At 62.7% G+C, this 18,967-nt stretch overlaps 2 protein-coding genes across 2 annotated transcripts in view; both read left to right on the top strand.

Annotated features, from left to right (window-relative positions):
* FAM20C (FAM20C golgi associated secretory pathway kinase) overlaps positions 1 to 1,060 on the top strand; it is a 32,416-nt gene extending 31,356 nt beyond the window's left edge. The window contains exon 10 of the mRNA XM_054718285.1: positions 173 to 1,060. Within this exon, the coding sequence (XP_054574260.1) occupies positions 173 to 431 (259 nt within the window). The 3' untranslated portion in view covers positions 432 to 1,060. The remainder of the gene's footprint in view (positions 1 to 172) is intronic.
* Positions 1,061 to 8,527: 7,467 nt separating this feature from the next.
* FOXL3 (forkhead box L3) lies at positions 8,528 to 9,858 on the top strand. Its single transcript, XM_054716762.1, has 3 exons — positions 8,528 to 8,634; positions 8,990 to 9,158; positions 9,484 to 9,858. The coding sequence occupies exons 1-3, from the start codon at positions 8,528 to 8,530 to the stop codon at positions 9,856 to 9,858; spliced, it is 651 nt and encodes a 216-aa protein (XP_054572737.1).
* The last annotated feature ends 9,109 nt before the right edge of the window (positions 9,859 to 18,967 follow it).

Below are 18,967 nucleotides of genomic sequence, written 5' to 3'. Positions count from 1 at the left end.
CGAGTGGAGACTCTGTCCCCGCTTCCCCAGCGTCTGCCTGGGTGACGGGTGCCTGGGGGCCCACAGGACCACCCATCTCCTGGTTGTGCCTCTGAGAGGCAGGGCCACGCGCTGAGGGCTGGGAGGCCCTTGCCCTCGGCCGTCCCCACCTGAGGTCTCCCTCCTCCCACAGGATCCGGAAGTCCACCTACCTGCGGCTGCAGCTGCTGGCCAAGGAGGAGTACAAGCTGAGCCTGCTGATGGCTGAGTCCCTGCGGCAGGACCGGGTGGCACCTGTGCTGTTCCAGCCGCACCTGCAGGCCCTGGACCGGCGGCTGCGCCTGGTGCTGCAGGCCGTGGGCGCCTGCGTGGAGAAGGACGGGCTGGGCCCCGTGGTGCAGGACGACCTGGACCCCCTGGACCCTGGGCACAGAGGCTCCACTGACAGGTAGTGACCACAGCGCCGGCTGGTGCCGGGGACGGACACGACTCCCGAGCTGACTCGGCCGTGGGGTCCTCCGGCCGCGGGTTCTCCGGCCGTGGGTCCGCAGGACACGTTCCATTCGCTTTCAAAACGAAGCGGCTGTGGAGGGAGCACGCGGCTGACGGACAGAGGCGGCCTGGCGGCAGGCGACCACCCTTTTGTACGGAAGGGAGCCTTTACGTGCTGTTTTGTATTTATACTCAGACGATATTGTATATAAACAGAGACCAGACCCCAGATTCACGGGAGAGCCACCCTCCGCCAGGCTCCCCGCCAAGGCTCTCGCGCTCTGGACTTAACTTAAAACAAAAACTCTCCTTCCCCCCCTTCCCGGCCGCACTGGGAGGCCCTCTGCGACCCCGGCTCCTGAGGCCAGCAGTACTCGCGTGGATGGACGGACACTCACATGTTCTCAGTGACGAAATGACCAGCTATTGTTTCTCAGCGCCGCCCTCCAGTGCCGGGACCTTCCGGGAGGCGGCCGAGGGCGCAGCTCAGCTTCGATGGAGGCTCGTGTGAACGTGTCGCCCGGGCCTACCCCCGGTGCATTGTTGTGGAATAGTTGCAATGTGATACAAGTGCAATAAAGATACAGCAAACGTGTGTTGGGGCCCAGGTCCCTCTCACCCTGAACCCAGCTGCCCGCCCTCCAGAGAAGCAAGTCCTGGCGCTGGGCAGGGCCTCAGCCCTGGCTTCCCAAGTGTCCACCTGGCCAAGCACCTGGGCTGGCAGGAGGGGCCCAGAGTAACGCCTGAGCTCTCTCCCAGGGCAGGGTGGGCGGGTGGGCATGGGGGCTGCCCCTGCCCCACGCCTGGGCGGGCCCGCGCTGAGTGGTGGACATTCTCCCAAGCACAGGCCGGCCACAGAAGGTGGCATCGGGTGGGCAAGTGTGTACCCAGTGGATCAGGGACAGTGGTGGCCGCAGGAAGGATGGCCCAAGAGATCCAGGCCCCCAACCAAACGCTTCCCTCACCTGCTGGCCACGGGACACCTGGCCGCAGCGAGCCCTGCCTGGGCGGCTCCAGGCTCATTCCAACGGTCGCCAAAGCACCCCCCTGCCCGGGGGTCAGGTGGGCCTCGGGGTTAGAGTCCCCGGGGCAGTCTGGAAGTCCTAGCCCCTCCCGCCTTTTGCTTCCTCCCCACCCCCTGCAGCCCGGCCCCAAGCGTTTCTGCTCTGAGCCGAGCCACAAGGTCAGCATTAGTTTCCTCACTTTACAGACGGGGAAACGGGGGCTCAGGAGGGTCGGGTTACTCTGCGTGAAGGTCAGTTTAGGATCCCTGCGACCCGGGGCTGAGCTCCAACGGCAGCCTCACCCACACAGCAGAGCCGACGAGCACCAGGCTGGGAAGTGTCCAAAGGGCGTGGATGGCGTGATGCGTGTGGATGGCGTGATCTGTGTGGATGGCGTGATGTGTGTGGATGGCGTGTGTGATCAGTGGCCCCAGAGCCTGTCCCCGCGTCTTCCTGCCCAGCCGAGCACTTGCCTCCTTTGCACCAGCCCCCCAGGGGGAGCGGCCCCGTCTCTCCAGGTCCCCTTCTCCTGTTTCGCTGCAGGAACGGGGATGAGGTGGAGGAGCAGGTCTGCTGTCCATGGTTCCATCTGGAATGTTAAGACGTTAAACTGTGTTCCTTTGTATCAAATTCAAAATGCAGTCAGAGCTGCTGGTGGTCAGAGTGAGTGGCGGGCCTCCGGGCGGGGTCAGCCGTGCGGCCAGGATGCATGGCCTCCCGCCGGCTTGGGGTCTAGGCTATCAAGGCACCCTCCGGCCATGTTCTCCTGGAATTGCGTGGCCGGTGGACTTGCTACCCTGTTGTGCCCATTTTACAGCTGTCTAAACCGAGGCTCTGACTAGTGTGGACTTCCCTGAGCTCAGCACGGGGAATGGCGTTTGGGACCTGTCTCTGCCTGACAGCTGGATGGCATGAGTCGCGTCACACTGATCCCCTTTCCATCTTCAAATTCAAGAGCCCACTCCACATGGCAGCCCAAGAACGCCAGCCCAGGGCGCCCAGCCTCCCACCCGGGACTCCTGTGGACCGTGTGGAGGAGAGACGGAGGGGAGGGCACGTGAACCTGGGCTGAGGGGGTCGAACTAGATGAAGAAAAGGACTTTCAAATTCCTCGTGGTGAACGCACGCTTCCCTGCGAGAGCTGAGCAGCCTGCTTTGTCCACAATTAGGGCAGCATCTAGCCAGAGGGCCCGGGGAGACACATGGGTAAGAATTCAAACATCGTTACGTAAGTCACCCCACAGGGAGAAATGAAACCAACCCCCTCTCTTGGTCGGCTTGGGTCTCACTTTGGAGAATCAAGAACCCAGCAGAGCCCGGCCCGCGTGGCTCAGCGGTGGAGCATCAACCTAGGAACCAGGAGGTTACAGGTTCGATTCCGGTCAGGACACCTGCCCAGGTTGCAGTCGTGATCCCCAGTGGGGGGCGTGCAGGAAGCAGCCGATCCATGATTCTCTTTCATCATGGATGTTTCTACCTCTCACCCCCTCTCCTCTCTGAAATCAATAAAAAATATATTAAATAAAAAAAGAGGCCAGCAGAGGGGGGGTGGCTCTGAGGGCAGCTAGAATGAACAGTAACTCAAGGTGACCCCTGCGTGACCCCTCCCTGTGGGCTGTGGGCACAGGATATGTGAGGGGCTGTGGGAACGCACCTCCAGTCCCAGCCCTCATCCAGAAGTCTGAGATGGACGAGGACCCAGGTCGCCCACCGCGGCTGCAGACAATGGCCACCTCGGGCGGTGGACAGCTGGGCCCTCCCCGGCACCCACGCGTATCTGCCTCGCAGTGACCTGGGAGGAAGGTAAATTCACAGACTCCTGGGGCCAGTCCCCCAAAGTGCAGGCCACACAGGTGAAGGACCCAGGGGCCTTTGCCGGGCTCCCAGCCACCCCCTGGGGTGCTGCCTTGCCTAAGGGGTGCCCAGCTGCCACTGGAGCAGCTCCCTTCAGCCTGCCCACCGCCTGCCCTCAGCCTGCCCACCGCCTGCACGCCCACCACCTGCCCTCAGCCTGCATGCCCACCGCCTGCCCTCAGCCTGCCCACCGCCTGCATGCCCACCTCCTGCCCACCGCCTGCCCTCAACCTGCATGCCCACCGCCTGCCCACAGCCTGCATGCCCACCGCGTGCCCACAGCCTGCACGCCCACCACGTGCCCACCGCCTGCCCTCAGCCTGCACGCCCACCGCCTGCCCACCGCCTGCCTACAGCCTGCACGCCCACCACCTGGCCACCGCCTGCCCACAGCCTGCATGCCCACCGCCTGCCCACCGCCTGCCTACAGCCTGCATGCCCACCGCCTGCCCACAGCCTGCATGCCCACCGCGTGCCCACCGCCTGCCCTCAACCTGCATGCCCACCGCCTGCCCACAGCCTGCATGCCCACCGCGTGCCCACCGCCTGCCCTCAGCCTGCATGCCCACCGCCTGCCCCCTACAGCCCTGCCCACGCCCACCAGCCTGGCCCACCGCCTGCCCACAGCCTGCACGCCCACCGCCTGCCCACCGCCTGCCCTCAGCCTGCACGCCCACCGCCTGCCCACCGCCTGCCCTCAGCCTGCCCATGCCCACCGCCTGCCCTCAGCCTGCCCACAGCCTGCCCTCCACCGCCTGCACGCCCACCGCCTGCACGCCCACCACCTGCCCTCAGCCTGCCCACAGCCTGCCCTCCACCGCCTGCACACCCACTGCCTGCACGCCCACCGCCTGCCCACCGCCTGCCTACAGCCTGCACGCCCACCGCCTGCCCACTGCCTGCCCACAGCCTGCACGCCCACCGCCTGCACGCCCACCGCCTGCCCACAACCTGCCCTCAGCCTTCCCTCAGCCTGCACGCCCACTGCCTGCCCACCGCCTGCCCTCAGCCTGCCCAGCTGCATCGGCCACACCCCCACCCAGGGGCCTAGAACCTTTGCTGTGGGTGGCGGGGAGGCCTGGTTGTGGGTGAGGGAGGAAAGCAGACCTCAGGCCTCTGTTGGGAGAACAGAGGGACAAGCCCCCCCATGTGTGCTGGGGGGTTCCCATATGCACAGAGGGGACTTGCATTTGGAAGGAGGGGTCTGTGGGCTGAGAGAACTGCCAGCAGGGCCCAGGCCTCTGGGAACTGGGCTCAGTGTCCATCTCATCTCAGCGGGGGAGATGGAGGGGGAGGGGCGGAGAAGCTCCCGGCCTGCAGCTCTAATGGGGTGAGTAGGGAGAAGCCATGACAGCAGCGGGGGAGGGGCCTCAGGGCCAGCTGCGTCCCTGTCGCTGTGGGGTCCGGCAGCGTGGGGTGCACACCAGAGCCAGCCCAGGTCGGGGCAGGTTGCTGTGGGGTTCCAGTCAGCCTCGCCCAGGGCCCACAGGGGCCCAACTCTGCCGTCCCCAGCTACACTGGCCAGAGGTGCCCTGTAGTCACCCTGCGCGGGAGGCCACACTGAGGGAGCTACCCACGCCCAGTCCCCTGGCGCCACCTGGAGGAGAGCCTGGGAAGGCAGGGCAGGGAGGCCGCAGCTGGGCCCCTGCTTGCCGGGCACGGGGGGGGGGGGGGGGGTGTCCACAGCCAGGATGTCAGAGCACAGAGGATGCAAGGACCCTCAGCCGTGGGCAGAGGGGCCCCCAGGCTGCCCCCAGCAGGTCCCGCCAGCCCCCAGCTGCCATCCTGCCTTCCAGGGTTGGCTCAGGTGGCCCCCAGGGCTCTTGCTGTACCGCCGAGTGTGTCCGTAGTGGTGGCAGGTGAAGCCGCCAAGCAATAGAAAATATGACAGAAATCACAGTGAATTCACAGGTCGCTTCATTACACGAGACGTACCCTGTCCTTATGCATCCAGACTCCACTGTCCTATCCCCAGAGGTCACACTGTTCTAATTCAGGGCGGCGTCTCCCAGATCTTTTCTAGGGGGTAAAGGTCCGTCCAGTAACCTGGCTTTGCAGATACGAGGTGTGACGCTGAGCAGTCTGCTCACCTGGAGGTGCCGGTGGGTCGCGTGGGTTCATGTGCGGTAAGAACTCAGAGCAGCCCGGTGGCATGGCTCCATGGTCGAACCAGGACCCAGGAACCAGGTCAGGGTTCGATTCCTGGTCAGGGCACAGGCCTGAGGGGCTGTGGGAACGCACCTTCATTCCCAGCCCTGGGTTGCGGGCTCAATCCCCAGTGGGGGGCGTGCAGGAGGCAGCAATCAATGATTCTCTCTCATCATTGATGTTTCTCTCTCTCCCTCTCCCTTCCTCTCTGAAATTAATTTAAAAAGTATATTTAAAATCAATAAAAACATATTTTAAAAAACAACTCAGAGCAGAGCTGACACGGGAATTGCTCAGGAAACGTGCCGTGCACGTCCTGGGCACTTGCATGGGCTTCGGGACCCCGACGTTTGCCCTCCTTCTCATGCGGGGCCGGCAGGTAAGCTCAGCTGGCTGCCTGCGACTCTGTCCTCCTCTGAGGGGCTCTGTCTTTGTTGAGCTCAAATAAACGGCTCTTCCTCTTGGTGGGTTTGGAAGCAGCTGGCAGGTGACCCAGGAGCCCCCAGACGCCAGGCCCAGGTGTAGAGGCAGTTCCCAGGGGTCAGCCCGACGGGACAACGGAAGGCCCTGCACCCGCTGAAGGACCAGCTGCCTGTGCCACAGACTCCGGCAGAACCAGTCGCCTTGGTACAAGCAGCAGGATCCGCCAGGGCTGTCACGAAGTGCATCGTGGGGTTTGGGACCTGGTTCCCGCACAGACAGCTGGCAGCTGGGAGGCCAGCACCTCTGGTCTCCTGCTGTTTCTACTTCAGTGTTTTTCACTGGGGGGGGGGGGGGGGGGCAGGGGAGCGGTTGGTAATGAGAGCTCAGCTCCTAGTCAGAGCTGACCGCCTGCAGCTGTGGGCCAGGCTTGGGTTCCGTCTCGGTGCCTTAGGGGCCGGTGCACGGCCTTGACGCGGGAGGTGGGCCCCCACACGGGGGACGGGACAAGCACGGTGCAGAAGGTGCCTGCGGCCGAAACCGGTGTGGCTCAGTGGATAGAGCGTCGGCCTGCAGACTCAAGGGTCCCAGGTTCGATTCCGGTCAAGGGCATGTACCTTGGTTGCGGGCACATCCCCAGTAGGGGGTGTGCAAGAGGCAGCTGATCGATGTTTCTCTCTCATCGATGTTTCTAATTCTCTGTCCCTCTCCCTTCCTCTCTGTAAAAAAATCAATAAAATATATTTTTTAAAAAAAAGAAAGAAAAAGAAAGTGCCTGCGCTCAGGGGCGGCTTTACCTGGAGTGGGGGGAGCCAACTTGGATTCCCCCCCCCCCCACAAGGTCTGGTCTGGGTGGGTCCCAGGAGGCACTGCCAGGACCTGGGAGCCTGGGTAGGGTAGCAAGTGCCGCTGCCTCTCCAGGGGCTGGTGTCCTGACCTCACTACTTTACACCAGAGCACGCGGCCACGGGTGCTGGCGGGTGGGGACAGGCCTGTGCTGCCGTCTCCTTGGCTCTGCCTGACCCTGGGCTCCCAGGAAGCTCGCCTCCGCTCAGAGGGAGGAAGCAGAGGAAGAGGAGGGGGAGGGCTGGCAGGTGAGTGGCTGTGGCATCACCATTCGGCAAAGAAAACCCCAGCGGAGGGGAGGTGATGGGGTCCTGTCCCTCAGACGCTCAGGGGTGACTCGGCGCCCGCCCGTGTGAGCGACACCCCCGCAGCCTCGGCACCTGGGGTTCTGCTCTGGAAGGGGCGGGGTTTTTATTTTATTTAGTTGCTTTTTAAACGATTTCAAATCTGTTTTTATTGATTTTGGAGAGAGAGGAAAGGAGAGGAGAGAGAGAAAGATGGATGACAGACAAACACCCATCGGCTGCCTCCTGCACGCCCCATGGGGATGGAGCCCACACCCCGGCCTGTGCCCTGACTGGTGCACGAGATGACACCCAGCCACTGAGCTCGCAGGGTTTTTAAGTTGAGGTTTAAATTGTGAGATGTTTGTAGATGCCGCGCTGTTGTAACCAATAAAACACAGAGACCCCATGGACCCGTTACCGTTTCCCAACTGACGTCTTGCCAACCCCAGTGCGATGCCAACCAGCCCAGGGGCCTGCCCACCTTCCGCACCCAGGGCAGCACCGGGTGCTCTGGGGGCACCGGTCGTTCTGAGCTAAGGGTGCTGTGTCCAAGGGAGAACTTTCCGGAGAATTCTACCCAGGCTTCCTGGCCTCAGGCAGATTCACAGACACACTCAGAGCACTGCAGACTCTCCGTGGAAATGCCTTTGGGGGGCACAGCCAGGGTGAGGCAAGGCCCCGCTCCCCCAGCCAGGGTGGGGTCCCACCTGACTTCCCACCACATGTCCTGCACCCCTGCCTTCGCACACACCTGGACCGGGCGTTGGCACCAGGGAGGGGCAGCGGTTGGTGGAGTGGCTGCCCAGGCACACGGGAGCGGGGTACAGCGCAGACCCAGCCACGGGGCTGAGCCGGGCCTGGGGGTCCCTAGAGCAGGCACCCTCCGGGCAGTAAGAGACAGCGTGGGGGGACACAGGGCTGGGGGAGGCCCACATGTGTCTGAACAGGCTCTGATCCAGGCAGGGGCACACCTGCGGGGCGCCCTTCCCACCTGGACCCGCTGCTCCAGCTGAGAGGGGCCGAGACTGGCGGGGAGGGCGGCAGGCGCCCTGGCTGTGGCCTGGCAGTCGAGGGTCCACTCCGGGAAGACCCACGCGTCCCCAGGCGCCCAGGGCACGGGGACAAAGGAGCTGCCGGGAGACATCCGCTGGCGCAGGGAGCGGGGAGGACCAGCCCCGGACTCCGGGGCCGCGCAGGGCGGGAAGCGCAATGGCACGGAGGGGAGGCCGCGGTGCGCACCCCGCCCCGCCCGCCCCGCCCGTGGGACCACCCAGCGCCCACCCTGCCTCTCTCTGCCCAGTCAGCGGGTCACGGAGAGCCCCGCTCGCTCCCCCGCGCCGGGATTGGACGCCAGAGAACGGGGTGGGGACGGGTGGGGACCCCAGGAGCCCAGATCCCAGCTCTGGCGGAGAGCACCCCGCAGTGCAGAGCTGCCGTCGGCGCCGCCCGCCAGGACGTGCGCACAGACCTGAGCCGGCGCGGGGAGGCGGCGCCAGGATGTTCGACAGCTCGCAGTACCCGTACAACTGCTTCAACGACGACGCCGACGACGGCCCGGCCGGCAGCGCGGACCAGGAGAAGCGGCTCACGCGGCCCGCGTACAGGTGACCCCGGGTCGGAGGGGGCGCGGGGACGCGGACAGTCAGGACCTGCCGCCAGGACCTGCCCGGCGACGGAAGAGCTTCCTCTCCGGGGGGCGGGGGCTCAGAGAAGAGACGCTCCCGTCCCCACCTTTTCTCCCAACTTCCCAGGCCCCCGGAGGGAGCCTCTGGGGTCGGGACAAAGCGGGGAGCAGGGAGCCCCAGGGATCACTCCCCCCGCCCCAGCCCTCAGCGCCCTCCCCTTCCACCCGGGCGCGGGGAAGGACCGGCGCGGTGGCCTCTGGAGGGGACCCGCGCCCAGAGGCGCTGCCTGGGGGCCCCTCCTGCGCCCCGCGGGCCTGACGCGCCCCGTTTGCAGCTACATCGCGCTGATCGCCATGGCCATTCAGCAGAGCCCGGCGGGCAGGGTGACCCTGTCGGGCATCTACGACTTCATCATGCGCCGGTTCCCCTTCTACCGCGCCAACCAGCGCGCCTGGCAGAACTCCATCCGCCACAACCTGTCGCTCAACAGCTGCTTCGTCAAGGTGGGTCCCCGGTCCCCGCCCGCCCCTTCCACCCCCTGAGCGCCCGCCCCCGTCACCGCCACCCCAGTCCCCTGAGCGCCCCCTGAGCCCCTGTGTCCGCCCCCCGCCCCGTCCTCGCCCCCTCAGAGCGCCCCCCTCGCAGGCTCGGGGACACCTGGGCCAGGTCTGATGGGGGGGGGGGAGCGGCAGCAAACGGGGCTCCCCCACCTGCTGATGGGCGACACCCCCCTCCAGGGACAGGGACGTGCCCTGCGCCCTAAGGGCGCCCAGAGGCGGCGGGAGGGGGGCACGAGCCGGCCCGCGCTGAGCCTCCGCCGCCGCGCAGGTGCCGCGGGCCGAGGGCCGCGGGAAGGGCAGCTACTGGACGCTCGCGGGCGGCTGCGCGTCGCTGCGGGACCTGTTCGAGGACGGCAACTACCGGCGGCGGCGCCGGCGGCGCGGGGCCACGCGCGAGGGGTCGCGGGGGGCGCGCGCGGGGGGCGCGGAGGGGCCGCAGGGGCCGTCCTGCGCCCCCAGGTCCCCCGCCCCCCGCAGGGAGTCCCCGCCCCCCGCCGGCCCCGCCCCGGGGAAGGCGCCGCAGCAGGACATCAAGTTCAGCATCGACTACATCCTCTCCTCCCCCGACCGCTTCCTCGGGCCCGGGTCGCCCCGCGGCGGGCAGGGGGCCCCGCCCACGAGCCTCCCCTGTTGGACCCTGTGAGGGGGCGAGGCTGCTCGCTCCCCGCGGGGCTGGCCCGTCCACCTGGCGTCTTCGGGGTGATTTCAGTCCCACGTGAAGCCGAGAAGCGAGGCTCTGCCGGCACCTTGCAAACCTGCAGACGCGCTGGGTCTGAGAGGAGCCTGGGTTGGAGGGAGGCTGACCTGGGGCCGGTGCGCATGGCATGGCGGTCGCCCTCCCGTCCGTCCGTCCGCACAGGGAATGGGAACAGCCCTGGGTCCGCTCACTCAGTCACCGGTGGCCACACCGTGAGAGTCAGGGAGCATCTAATGGGCCTGCCTGCGGCCGGGTTCTGGCCGTGCCCTGTGAGGGACGGACACACCTTCGGTTGTGGGCAGGGTATCTGATGACTCTAGGACGTTCCATGCACTTTTTACAGGAAAGACAGAAGGGAGCGGGGAGGGAGGGAGAAACAGGGGTCCAAGTCCCGGACAACGTGGAGGCAAAGCTCACTTTCCTGATTCTTCTGAGAGGAGTTAGTGCCCATTCAGTCAGGTGCCATCCACCCGTGACGTCATAGCCGGTGGTGACATCATAGCTGGTGGTGACATCATAGCCGGCGGTTCCATCATAGCCGGCGGAGACAGAGCCCCCTCCACTGTGCGGTGTGCACCATTCCGAGCACCGGAGGTGGGCACACCACCTTTGTAAATGTAAATTATTTAATCACTGTGCAGAGAGGGACATTTAAAAAACCACAGTCGTGTACAGTGAACCTGTTTGAACAATCTTACCCTTTTTCACCAGCCCATTTTGCAGTTGATTGCTATCTGTGGCTTAATTTGAACACGAGTGTGGATGGCACCTAATCTGATTCACTCAATGACGATGATTGGCTAATTTTGTAAACGCAAACACACCCAGGAGGCGGGGAATTTGTGGTTGCTTCTGGAACTCTGGAAGGCGGCTGAGAGTAAATGAAGGCACCCGCCCCACTTCCTCCTGGTCAGAGCCTGGTTTCCTTAAGTCGAGGACTCGCCCCCTCCCTGTAAACAGAGCCTCCCGGTGCCCCTTTAATTGTTCCGGGAGAGAGGCCGGCTGCTCCATGGTGACGGCCCATACCCCCCGCCAGCACCCCTCGGACACCCGGCCCTGCCAGCTGCAGCATCCGCCCGCCCGGCTGGTCTGCACACCAGCCTGGGAGGCCAGGCTCACTCTCGTCCCCCGTCTAGAGCAGCGGCTGGGCCAGGTGCAGGCGTGTGCACCTGTGTGTGCGTGTGCCTCGGAGGTGTGTGTTGTGTGACTGTCCGCATTCGTCTTATTTATATCCCTTGTTGGCTGTGCAAAAAGCATTGTTTTAAACTATACCAGATATAATCTGGATGGTGACATGAAGCAGGCTGTACATAAATACGTGTACCTGGGTGGTGACATGTTTCAGGTTATGCTGTACATACGTGTATGTGGGTGGTGAACACAGCACATTGTGCTGTACATACATGTACATGGATGGTGACATGAAGCAGGCATAGGTATTATGGCATCTGGAGCCTCTGAAGATCTATTTTTCTGCTACCAACCGAGCAAATAAAATTTGCGTTTTTCTCCCGGGTTCTTGCTCTGTTCCTGTGCTTTGTTGGTGAGGGAAGCCTTTGCCTGGAAGAGACCATCTCTGGAGGCCTGGCCTGGGGAGGAGCTGGGTGCTGCTGGGCACCTCTGCCCGCCCGTTCCTGGGCACACGACCCCGGCTGCCCGGAGCAGGGGCGGCCCCAGCGGCGGGATCCGTGCACTACAAGGTGTAACATTTGTTTTGCGGAGGATATCAATCATGTTTGTAAAAGCGAAGGGACATTTTCAATTTGCCAGCGCGTGGTATCCTGCGACTTCGGAAGGGCTCCCAGCCCCGAGAGTGAGTGGCATTTAATACCAAACAACACCACGGCGAGGGCTGCCTCTGACCTATTCAAATGTCGCCGCCGCCATGCCGACGTGCCGGCATAATTATAATTAAGTAGTTTATGCCTCTCTTGCAAATCCGCTGATTGATCACCGATATGTACATTATGCCACGTTACCCGGAGCAGGTGTCTGCCACTCACGGTCATGGATCACCAGGTTTCCATTAGCAAAGTCGGAGGCGCTGCGAGCGGGAGTTACTGGAGACGCGTGCAGGTTCCTGCGTGCGGAGCAAAGTTTTTGGGTCCGGGACCTGGAGACAGTGGGGTGTCCCTCCTCTGGAGCTGGGGCTGCAGGGCCAGGTAGGACCTATCCCTCCTGGGAAGGCAGGGGGACCCGCCCCAGGTGCAGGGGCAGGGCCGAGGGTCCATAGCGTGGGCAGGTGTGTGAGTGTGCAGCAGCCTCGGGTGGGGCTCACCTCCTCCCTAGACCCTGGGGCTCCCCAGGGAGGCCTCCCTCAGCCACAGCCCCCGGTTGGACACTTCCCGCCACACCGAGCTGCTGTCCTGGCCCATCTCCCTAGGCAGCAGAGAGACCTCATTTTTCTCCAAGTTCCTTCCTCCCCCGCCCCTTTTCTTGTTTTATAAATATATATATACTAGAGGCCCGGTGCACGAAATTCATGCACGGGTAAGGTCCCTAGGCCTGGCTGGCGGTCAGGGCTGATCTGGGAGGAGACCGACGCGGTGATCAGGGGGCCCCACTGGCATCTGCCTTGGCTGACCTAGCACTGCCTGCTCGCCAGCCCCGCCCCCCTCCACTGCCGCCTCCGGTTGCCTCCCTCTGCAGGGTGACCGGCAGGGCAATCAGGGGGCCCCCAATGGCACCTGCCTTGGCCGGCCTGGGGCCTGCAGGCTGGGGGCAGCTCCTGCATTGAGCATCTGCCCCCTGGTGGTCAGTGTGCATCATAGCAACCAGTTGTTCTGTCGTTCAGTCGATTTGCATATTAGGCTTTTATTTTATAGGATATATATATTTTTAAATATATTTTTTATTGATTTCAGAGAGGAAGGGGGGAGAGAGAGAGAGAGAGAGAGAGAGAGAGAGAGAGAGAGAGAGAGAAACATCCATGATGAGAGAGAATCACTAATTGCTGCCTCCTGCACGCTCCACTCTGGGGATTGACCCACAACCCGGGCATGTGCCCTGACCAGGAATCGAACTGTGACCTCCTGGTTCCTGGGTCTTTCCTCCCTTAATTGAGCGAATTGAGGCTGTTTCTTCACTCCATCAGCAGACATCTGATTGTTTATTGCCAAATGGCTAACATCCCTAGTCCGCACCCAACACTGCACACACTTCCTCCTGTGAGCAGACATAATGGCGCTGGGTGCCATTATGAACCAGAGGCCCCGACTGTGTCCTAGCCACCTGCACGGGAAGTCACCACTGAGTGACTCGGACTTTCTCACCCCATGCCGCCAGGAGCAGGCCCTGCCCAGGTGCTGAAGGGGCAGCTCACTGTGGGCATAGCAGCCAGCTGGACTGGGCTTGGGCAGGGCCCTCTGGGACCAGCAGGGGTAGCCATGCCACCGGAAAGGGCATTTGGGGGGAGGGCAGTGAGAGGAACTCCTGAGGTGGGGAGGAATGGGGGAGGGGTTTGCAGAAAAGAGCGAAGCCAGTGTGGCTGGCAGGAGGTGCAGGAAGGAGCCCCTGAGTCCAGCCAAACACCCCATTTCTTTAACCTTTGACATGCATCTCCTGCAGGACAATCACCTCCCACAACCTGGGCACTTTACCTTGGTTAATGTGGCCTCCATGCCAGCTGACTTACCTGAGCTCACACACCATACAGTAGCTGTGGCCACCACTTGACCCCTGAGCGCCAGGGACCCCTAATCCTGGAACCGGATGAGGATGCGGACCCCATGCAGCCTAATGCCTTCAGTGGCCTTTTGGGGTCCACACTGCCCCCCTGGGACCAGAGGAAGCAGGGAAGGGGAAGTGCACACAGTCCATACCTGCAATGTGATTCTGTGTTCAGCCACACGAATGATTCATAAACATTTGCAAAACCATGTGCTTTCGCCTGTTAAAAATACCAGTGCGCTGCATGTAAATGGGCCTCCTCCGTGGCTTTGCTGGAGAGACGGGTCCTCCCACCCATGGGCGCAGCTTGTCAGGGCTGCTGCCCAAATTAGCGTCCCCGTGCGCTCTGTGCGATTGACTTCTGCCGCTCCTGGTGCCGTGGGGCCCAGGGTCCAAATAGGATGCTCACTCGGCTGGAACCTGCACTGAGACTTGTAATCAACAGCCGTGCGGGCCATGCCGTTCCCAGACAGAAAAGGAAACTGGGTGGGAACGTATGAACTTTGTTCAGCTCCCCTCTGTGCCCTGTGGGGATGCAGCATTGCCGACGGGCACCGTGGACGGGCACCAGGAGGGGCACCAGGGAGGGGTGTGGGATGGCGAATTCTCCCGCACCCGCCGAGGAGGGGACAGAGGCTGGTCCCTGGGTGGTCACCACGGAGGTGCCACCCCGGGTTGTGGGTCGGGTGTCACACAGCTGTTTCCATCCACCTGCTCACCACATGCACCCCTCGTCCCAGGGGACCGGCTGGCACCCTCTGCATCCCCCACAGCGAGTTCTCCGAACCGGGCCTCACCCTCCAAACCTAGTTGGCTCCCAGGCTCCAGCCTGACAGCAGGAAAGCGGGTCTGGTCCGGGGACACCACGTTCTGGTCCGAGTTTGGGGCGAGAAGAAGAATGTCAGACCTGCTCTGTCTTTTTATTTCCAAGGCCTGGTGCACGGATTCATGTACCGGTGGGGTCCCTCGGTCCAATGGTCACTTGGGCTTCTATAATAATAAAAGGGTAATATGCTAATTAGACCTGACGTCTTCTGGACGTCCTTCCTGACCAAGCCGGGGCCGGAGGGAAGCAGCCCGGGTCCCGGATGCCGGAGGGAAGCTGGTGCCGGCAGCCAGGCGAAGGAAGGCCTACTCTTGCACATATTTTCGTGCACCGGGCCTCTAGTTTACATATATATAGATTAGTTAATCCTCACCCGAGGACATGTTTCCATTGATTTTAGAGAGAGAGGAAGGGGAGGAGAGAGAGACATCAGAATCGGCTCAGCCTCACAGAGGTCTCCTCAGCTTCCATGCCAGGTCCATCCAGGCCTCCCTGGTGCCCACGCTCCTAGGAGGGGCCACAACAGGCTCCAGCACTGGGCGGGACGCCGCGTCGCCCAGGATACAGATGCACCAGGCTGCGTGGCTGGGTGGCTAAGGTACCCCCACGACTACCCCAGGGGCAGGCGTGGGGTCCGTGTCCTGCACCCAGGGTAAGTGTGTCCTGGACACACCCCGAGAAGTCCGGGCCCGGAGCAGAATGTTCCAGGCACCACGAGGGCCACGTGTGTCTTTTGTTCCTGAGGCGATGGGAACTGTTTCCTGTTTAATTCACTGACTGGGCCAGGTGTTGGCCAGGAACTGGCTGCTGAGTCTCAGCCCAGGGGAGGTGACAGGCGGGCGTAGGGACCCCAGCTTCATCTGCAGGGCTGACAGCCTCTCTGCCAGGGGTGGTCTGGGCCCAGGATGGGGGTTGAGCCAGGCCCAGGAGCCAAGCACCCCCAAACTGTCCTCCCGCTGGGCGTGGAAGTCTCCCTCTCCCTGCCTAGGGGTTGCCCCTCTAGGGATCCCATTACCAGGGGACCCCATTACCTAGCCCTGGAACCAGGGGACCCCATTACCCAGTCCTCAAACAGGGGACCCCACTACCTAGTCCTGGAACTGGGGGACCCCACTACCTAGTCCTGGAACAGGGGGACCCCATTATCTAGTCCTGGGCTGGGGGACCCCACTATCCAGTCATGGAATGGGGCATCCCACTATCCAGTCATGGAATGGGGGACCGCACTATCCAGGCATGGAACAGGGGACCCCACTACTCAGTCCTAACATGGAGAAACCCCATTACCCAGTCCTGGAATGGAGGAACCCCATTACCCAGTCCTGGAATGGAGGGACCCCACTACCCAGTCCTGGAATGGAGGGACCCCATTACCCAGTCCTGGAATGGGGGGACCCCATTACCCAGTCCTGGAATGGAGGGACCCCATTACCCAGTCCTGGAATGGAGGGACCCCAGACCTGCCCACAGCACTCACTTAGGAGGAATCTCAGCCCTGCACTGGCCTGTGGAAAAGCTTGGGCAGGTGAAGCCACACCAGCGTGTCCCCGTCCCTCAACGCAAACATCTTTCCGGTCCTTTCGGTGCCAGGAAATGCATGCACCTGGGAGCTCCCAGGTGGACCGCCTCCTGGGGCCGGTGGCAGGGTGCTCGGGGTCCCCACGGAGAGCCCCTTTCGAGGAGGGGCCGAGGGAAGCAGCCAGCCCGGGAGGGAAAGCTTCCTCCGTAAATCAAAGGGAAATGTCAAATGCCTGTTCTCGTGATTGCGAGGTAATTAGGGGCAGGGCGACCGGTCGTCCAGCAAACGTCTGATTCTAACGTCGACGCAGACTCGTTTTCTGATGTCGGCAAGGAGAGCCCCAGGGAGCCAGCCTGGCTCTGGTCCCACAGGGACACACGGGCCCGGGACCCGAGATCCACACCAGGCGGCCACCCGGGGAGTGAGTGCGTCTCTAGTAACATGTGCCCGACGTCCACGTTCCTTGGCTCACGGCGCAGAGCCGAGGGCTGGGCCGTGGCCGTGGGTCAGAGACCCCGCATCTGAGCCAGCGCCCGGCCTGGTGGTGCCCTGCCTCACGGTTTCCGCCTTCTCAGGAAACGGGAACATGGGCTCCTACTCACGCATGCTAGGCGTTTCCGAACAGGTGCCCGCTCAGTCACGGAATCTGTGAGGGATCGGGGTGTCCACAGGAGTGGGGACCTGTCCTCGGGGCAGGTGCAGCGGGGGGGGGGGGGGGCCCTGTCAGCGGGGCTGGCCGCCTCCCGGGGCCTGCAGGCTCTCTGCGGTCTCCGCTCGGTTCTCACACAGCCTGGAAGTGTGTGCAGTGCTGGGTGCGGACTAGGGATGTTAGCCGTTTGGCAATAAACAAGACTGTCCCCACAACAAAGAACGTCCTCTGAGGGCCTCCGCCTACCCCTGGCGCTCCGTGGCAGCCTCAGAGCCCGCTCCCTAATTCACCCCTAAGGAGGGTGCCTTCTGCTTGAACGTGGCCAGGGCACAGGTGCTGTTTGCAGTTACGCATCTCGACTGATTCAAGCTCAGTCTGTGCTCCTCACCTGACTCCACTGTCCTTCCTATGTCTCCACAGTGAGTCCCTGAGCCCGTGTTCCAGACGAGGGCCATTCCACTCACCACTCCTTCCCGCACCTCTCCCTCCCTTCTGGGCCAATTTCCCTCTTCCCAAGTCATACCCTAGGAAGTTCTTCCTGTCAGTTATAACCTCTCAGTCTCATTCCTCCCTCCTCCCTCCTCCCTCCTCCCTCCTCCCTCCTCCCTCCTCCCTCCTCCCTCCTCCCTCCTCCCTCCTCCCTCCTACCTTCCCCTCCTCTCTTCCCCTCCTCTCTTCCCCTTCTCCCCTTTCCTTCCCCCTCTCTCTTCCCTCCTCCCTCCTCCCTCCTTCCTCCTATACATAAGTGTTCGTGGCAGCATTACCCACAACAGCCAAAACGTGGAAACAACCCAAATGCCCATGCGAGGAGGAACTGGATAGGCAAAGGGTGGCATATCTACACGTGGAACGTGATTCAGCCGTAGAAGGTACGTAGTGAGCACTGACAGAAGCTGTGACCTGGACGAGTTGGGAGACCTGGCCCGTGAGGGGAGCCAGGCACAAGGCCACGTGCGAGGTTCCATTTGCACGAGGTGCAGAGCAGCGAATCTACAGACAGGAGCACGTGAGGGGTTGCCAAGGGAGGGGGGAGGCAGGGAGAGACCATTAATGGGAGGGGGCTTTGTAAGGTGACGGGAATGTTCTGGAATTAGTGTGATGGATGTGTCACATTGTGAATATACACTGAGTGGCCAGATGATGATGATCCCTGAAAGCATAATAATCTGGCCACTCAGTGTATATCCTATATAATAAAAGGCTAATATGCAAATTGTCCCCTCAACCAGGAGTCCGACCAGCAGGCAGGCCGGCCAACCGCCCATGTCCCCTCCCCCTGACCAGGCTGGCCGGACTCCACCCATGCACGAATTCATGCACTGGGCCTCTAATATACACACACACACACACACACACACACACACACACACAGAGTGGCCAGATTATTATGCGTTCAGAGATCATAATAATCTGGCCACTCAGTGCATAAAAATCACGGAACTGTACACTTGAAAATAGTGAACTTTAGGTTACATGAATCATACCTTAATTTAACAATTGCACACACACACACGCGCACGCACGCACGCACACGCACACACGCGCAGGGTGAACTCCCTGCCACAGAAACAGCCTGTCAGCTGGCCCCGTTGCCTTAGTCTGAAACAGGCGATATCCTGACTCACAGGCTGTTTGCCAATCAGTGAGATAAGGCCGGGAACACCCTGGCCATTGTGCTAAGTAACTGCGATAACGCTCATGTGACCTGAAGCCGAGAGTGGGGCCACTGGGTAACGTCACCTGGCCCGGGCCCATCACACCTGTGTGTGACTTGGACTGACACCTGGCAGTCGGCCTTGATCCTGCCTTGTTTCAGCCCATGCCAGCCCCTTCCAAGCCGTCTCGTCTCGTCTCCCTGAGCCCTGCGTCCAGCTGGCCCCAGTCACCAAAGGCGGCAAGGGCCCATACGCTTCCTGCCCACTCCGCTGGTCTCTGACCTGCAGCCACAGTGGGACACACGCCCCCCTCCCCCTGCCCCCCTCGCTCCAGGCTCCTCAGGCACCTAGCTCCCCACGAGGCGGGGTCTGCCCCTCCTCACCCCACTTTCTCCTCCATCGGCCCCCCCACTTGCCCTGTCCAGCCACACTGGCCTCTCGCTCTTCCAGCCCCAGGCCTTTGGGCCCTGTCCCCTGGCCGGGCATGAGCTCACCCCGTCCTCATTCACGTCTCCATCAAACACCACTGCCACCGGGTCCAGGCCGGCAGCCCCCACGGCGACCACCCCACACTGTCTTGGGGCCTGAGGCGCCCGGCTCTGCCTTCCACCTGCCCGTGAGGCCAGAGGTGCGCGCGCACGCGGCGCCACCAGGTGGCAGCAGAGCGCCGGACACGGGCCTGGCGGTCAGGCAGGGGCTGAGCAGGGACGAGCGGCCCCGCCCAGATCCCGCCCCCG

The sequence above is a fragment of the Eptesicus fuscus genome, chromosome 6, assembly GCF_027574615.1.
Source record: "Eptesicus fuscus isolate TK198812 chromosome 6, DD_ASM_mEF_20220401, whole genome shotgun sequence".
Lineage (NCBI taxonomy): Eukaryota > Metazoa > Chordata > Mammalia > Chiroptera > Vespertilionidae > Eptesicus > Eptesicus fuscus.
The sequence above is the reverse complement of the archived record's forward strand: the minus strand, read 5'-3'. Positions and strand labels throughout refer to the sequence as shown.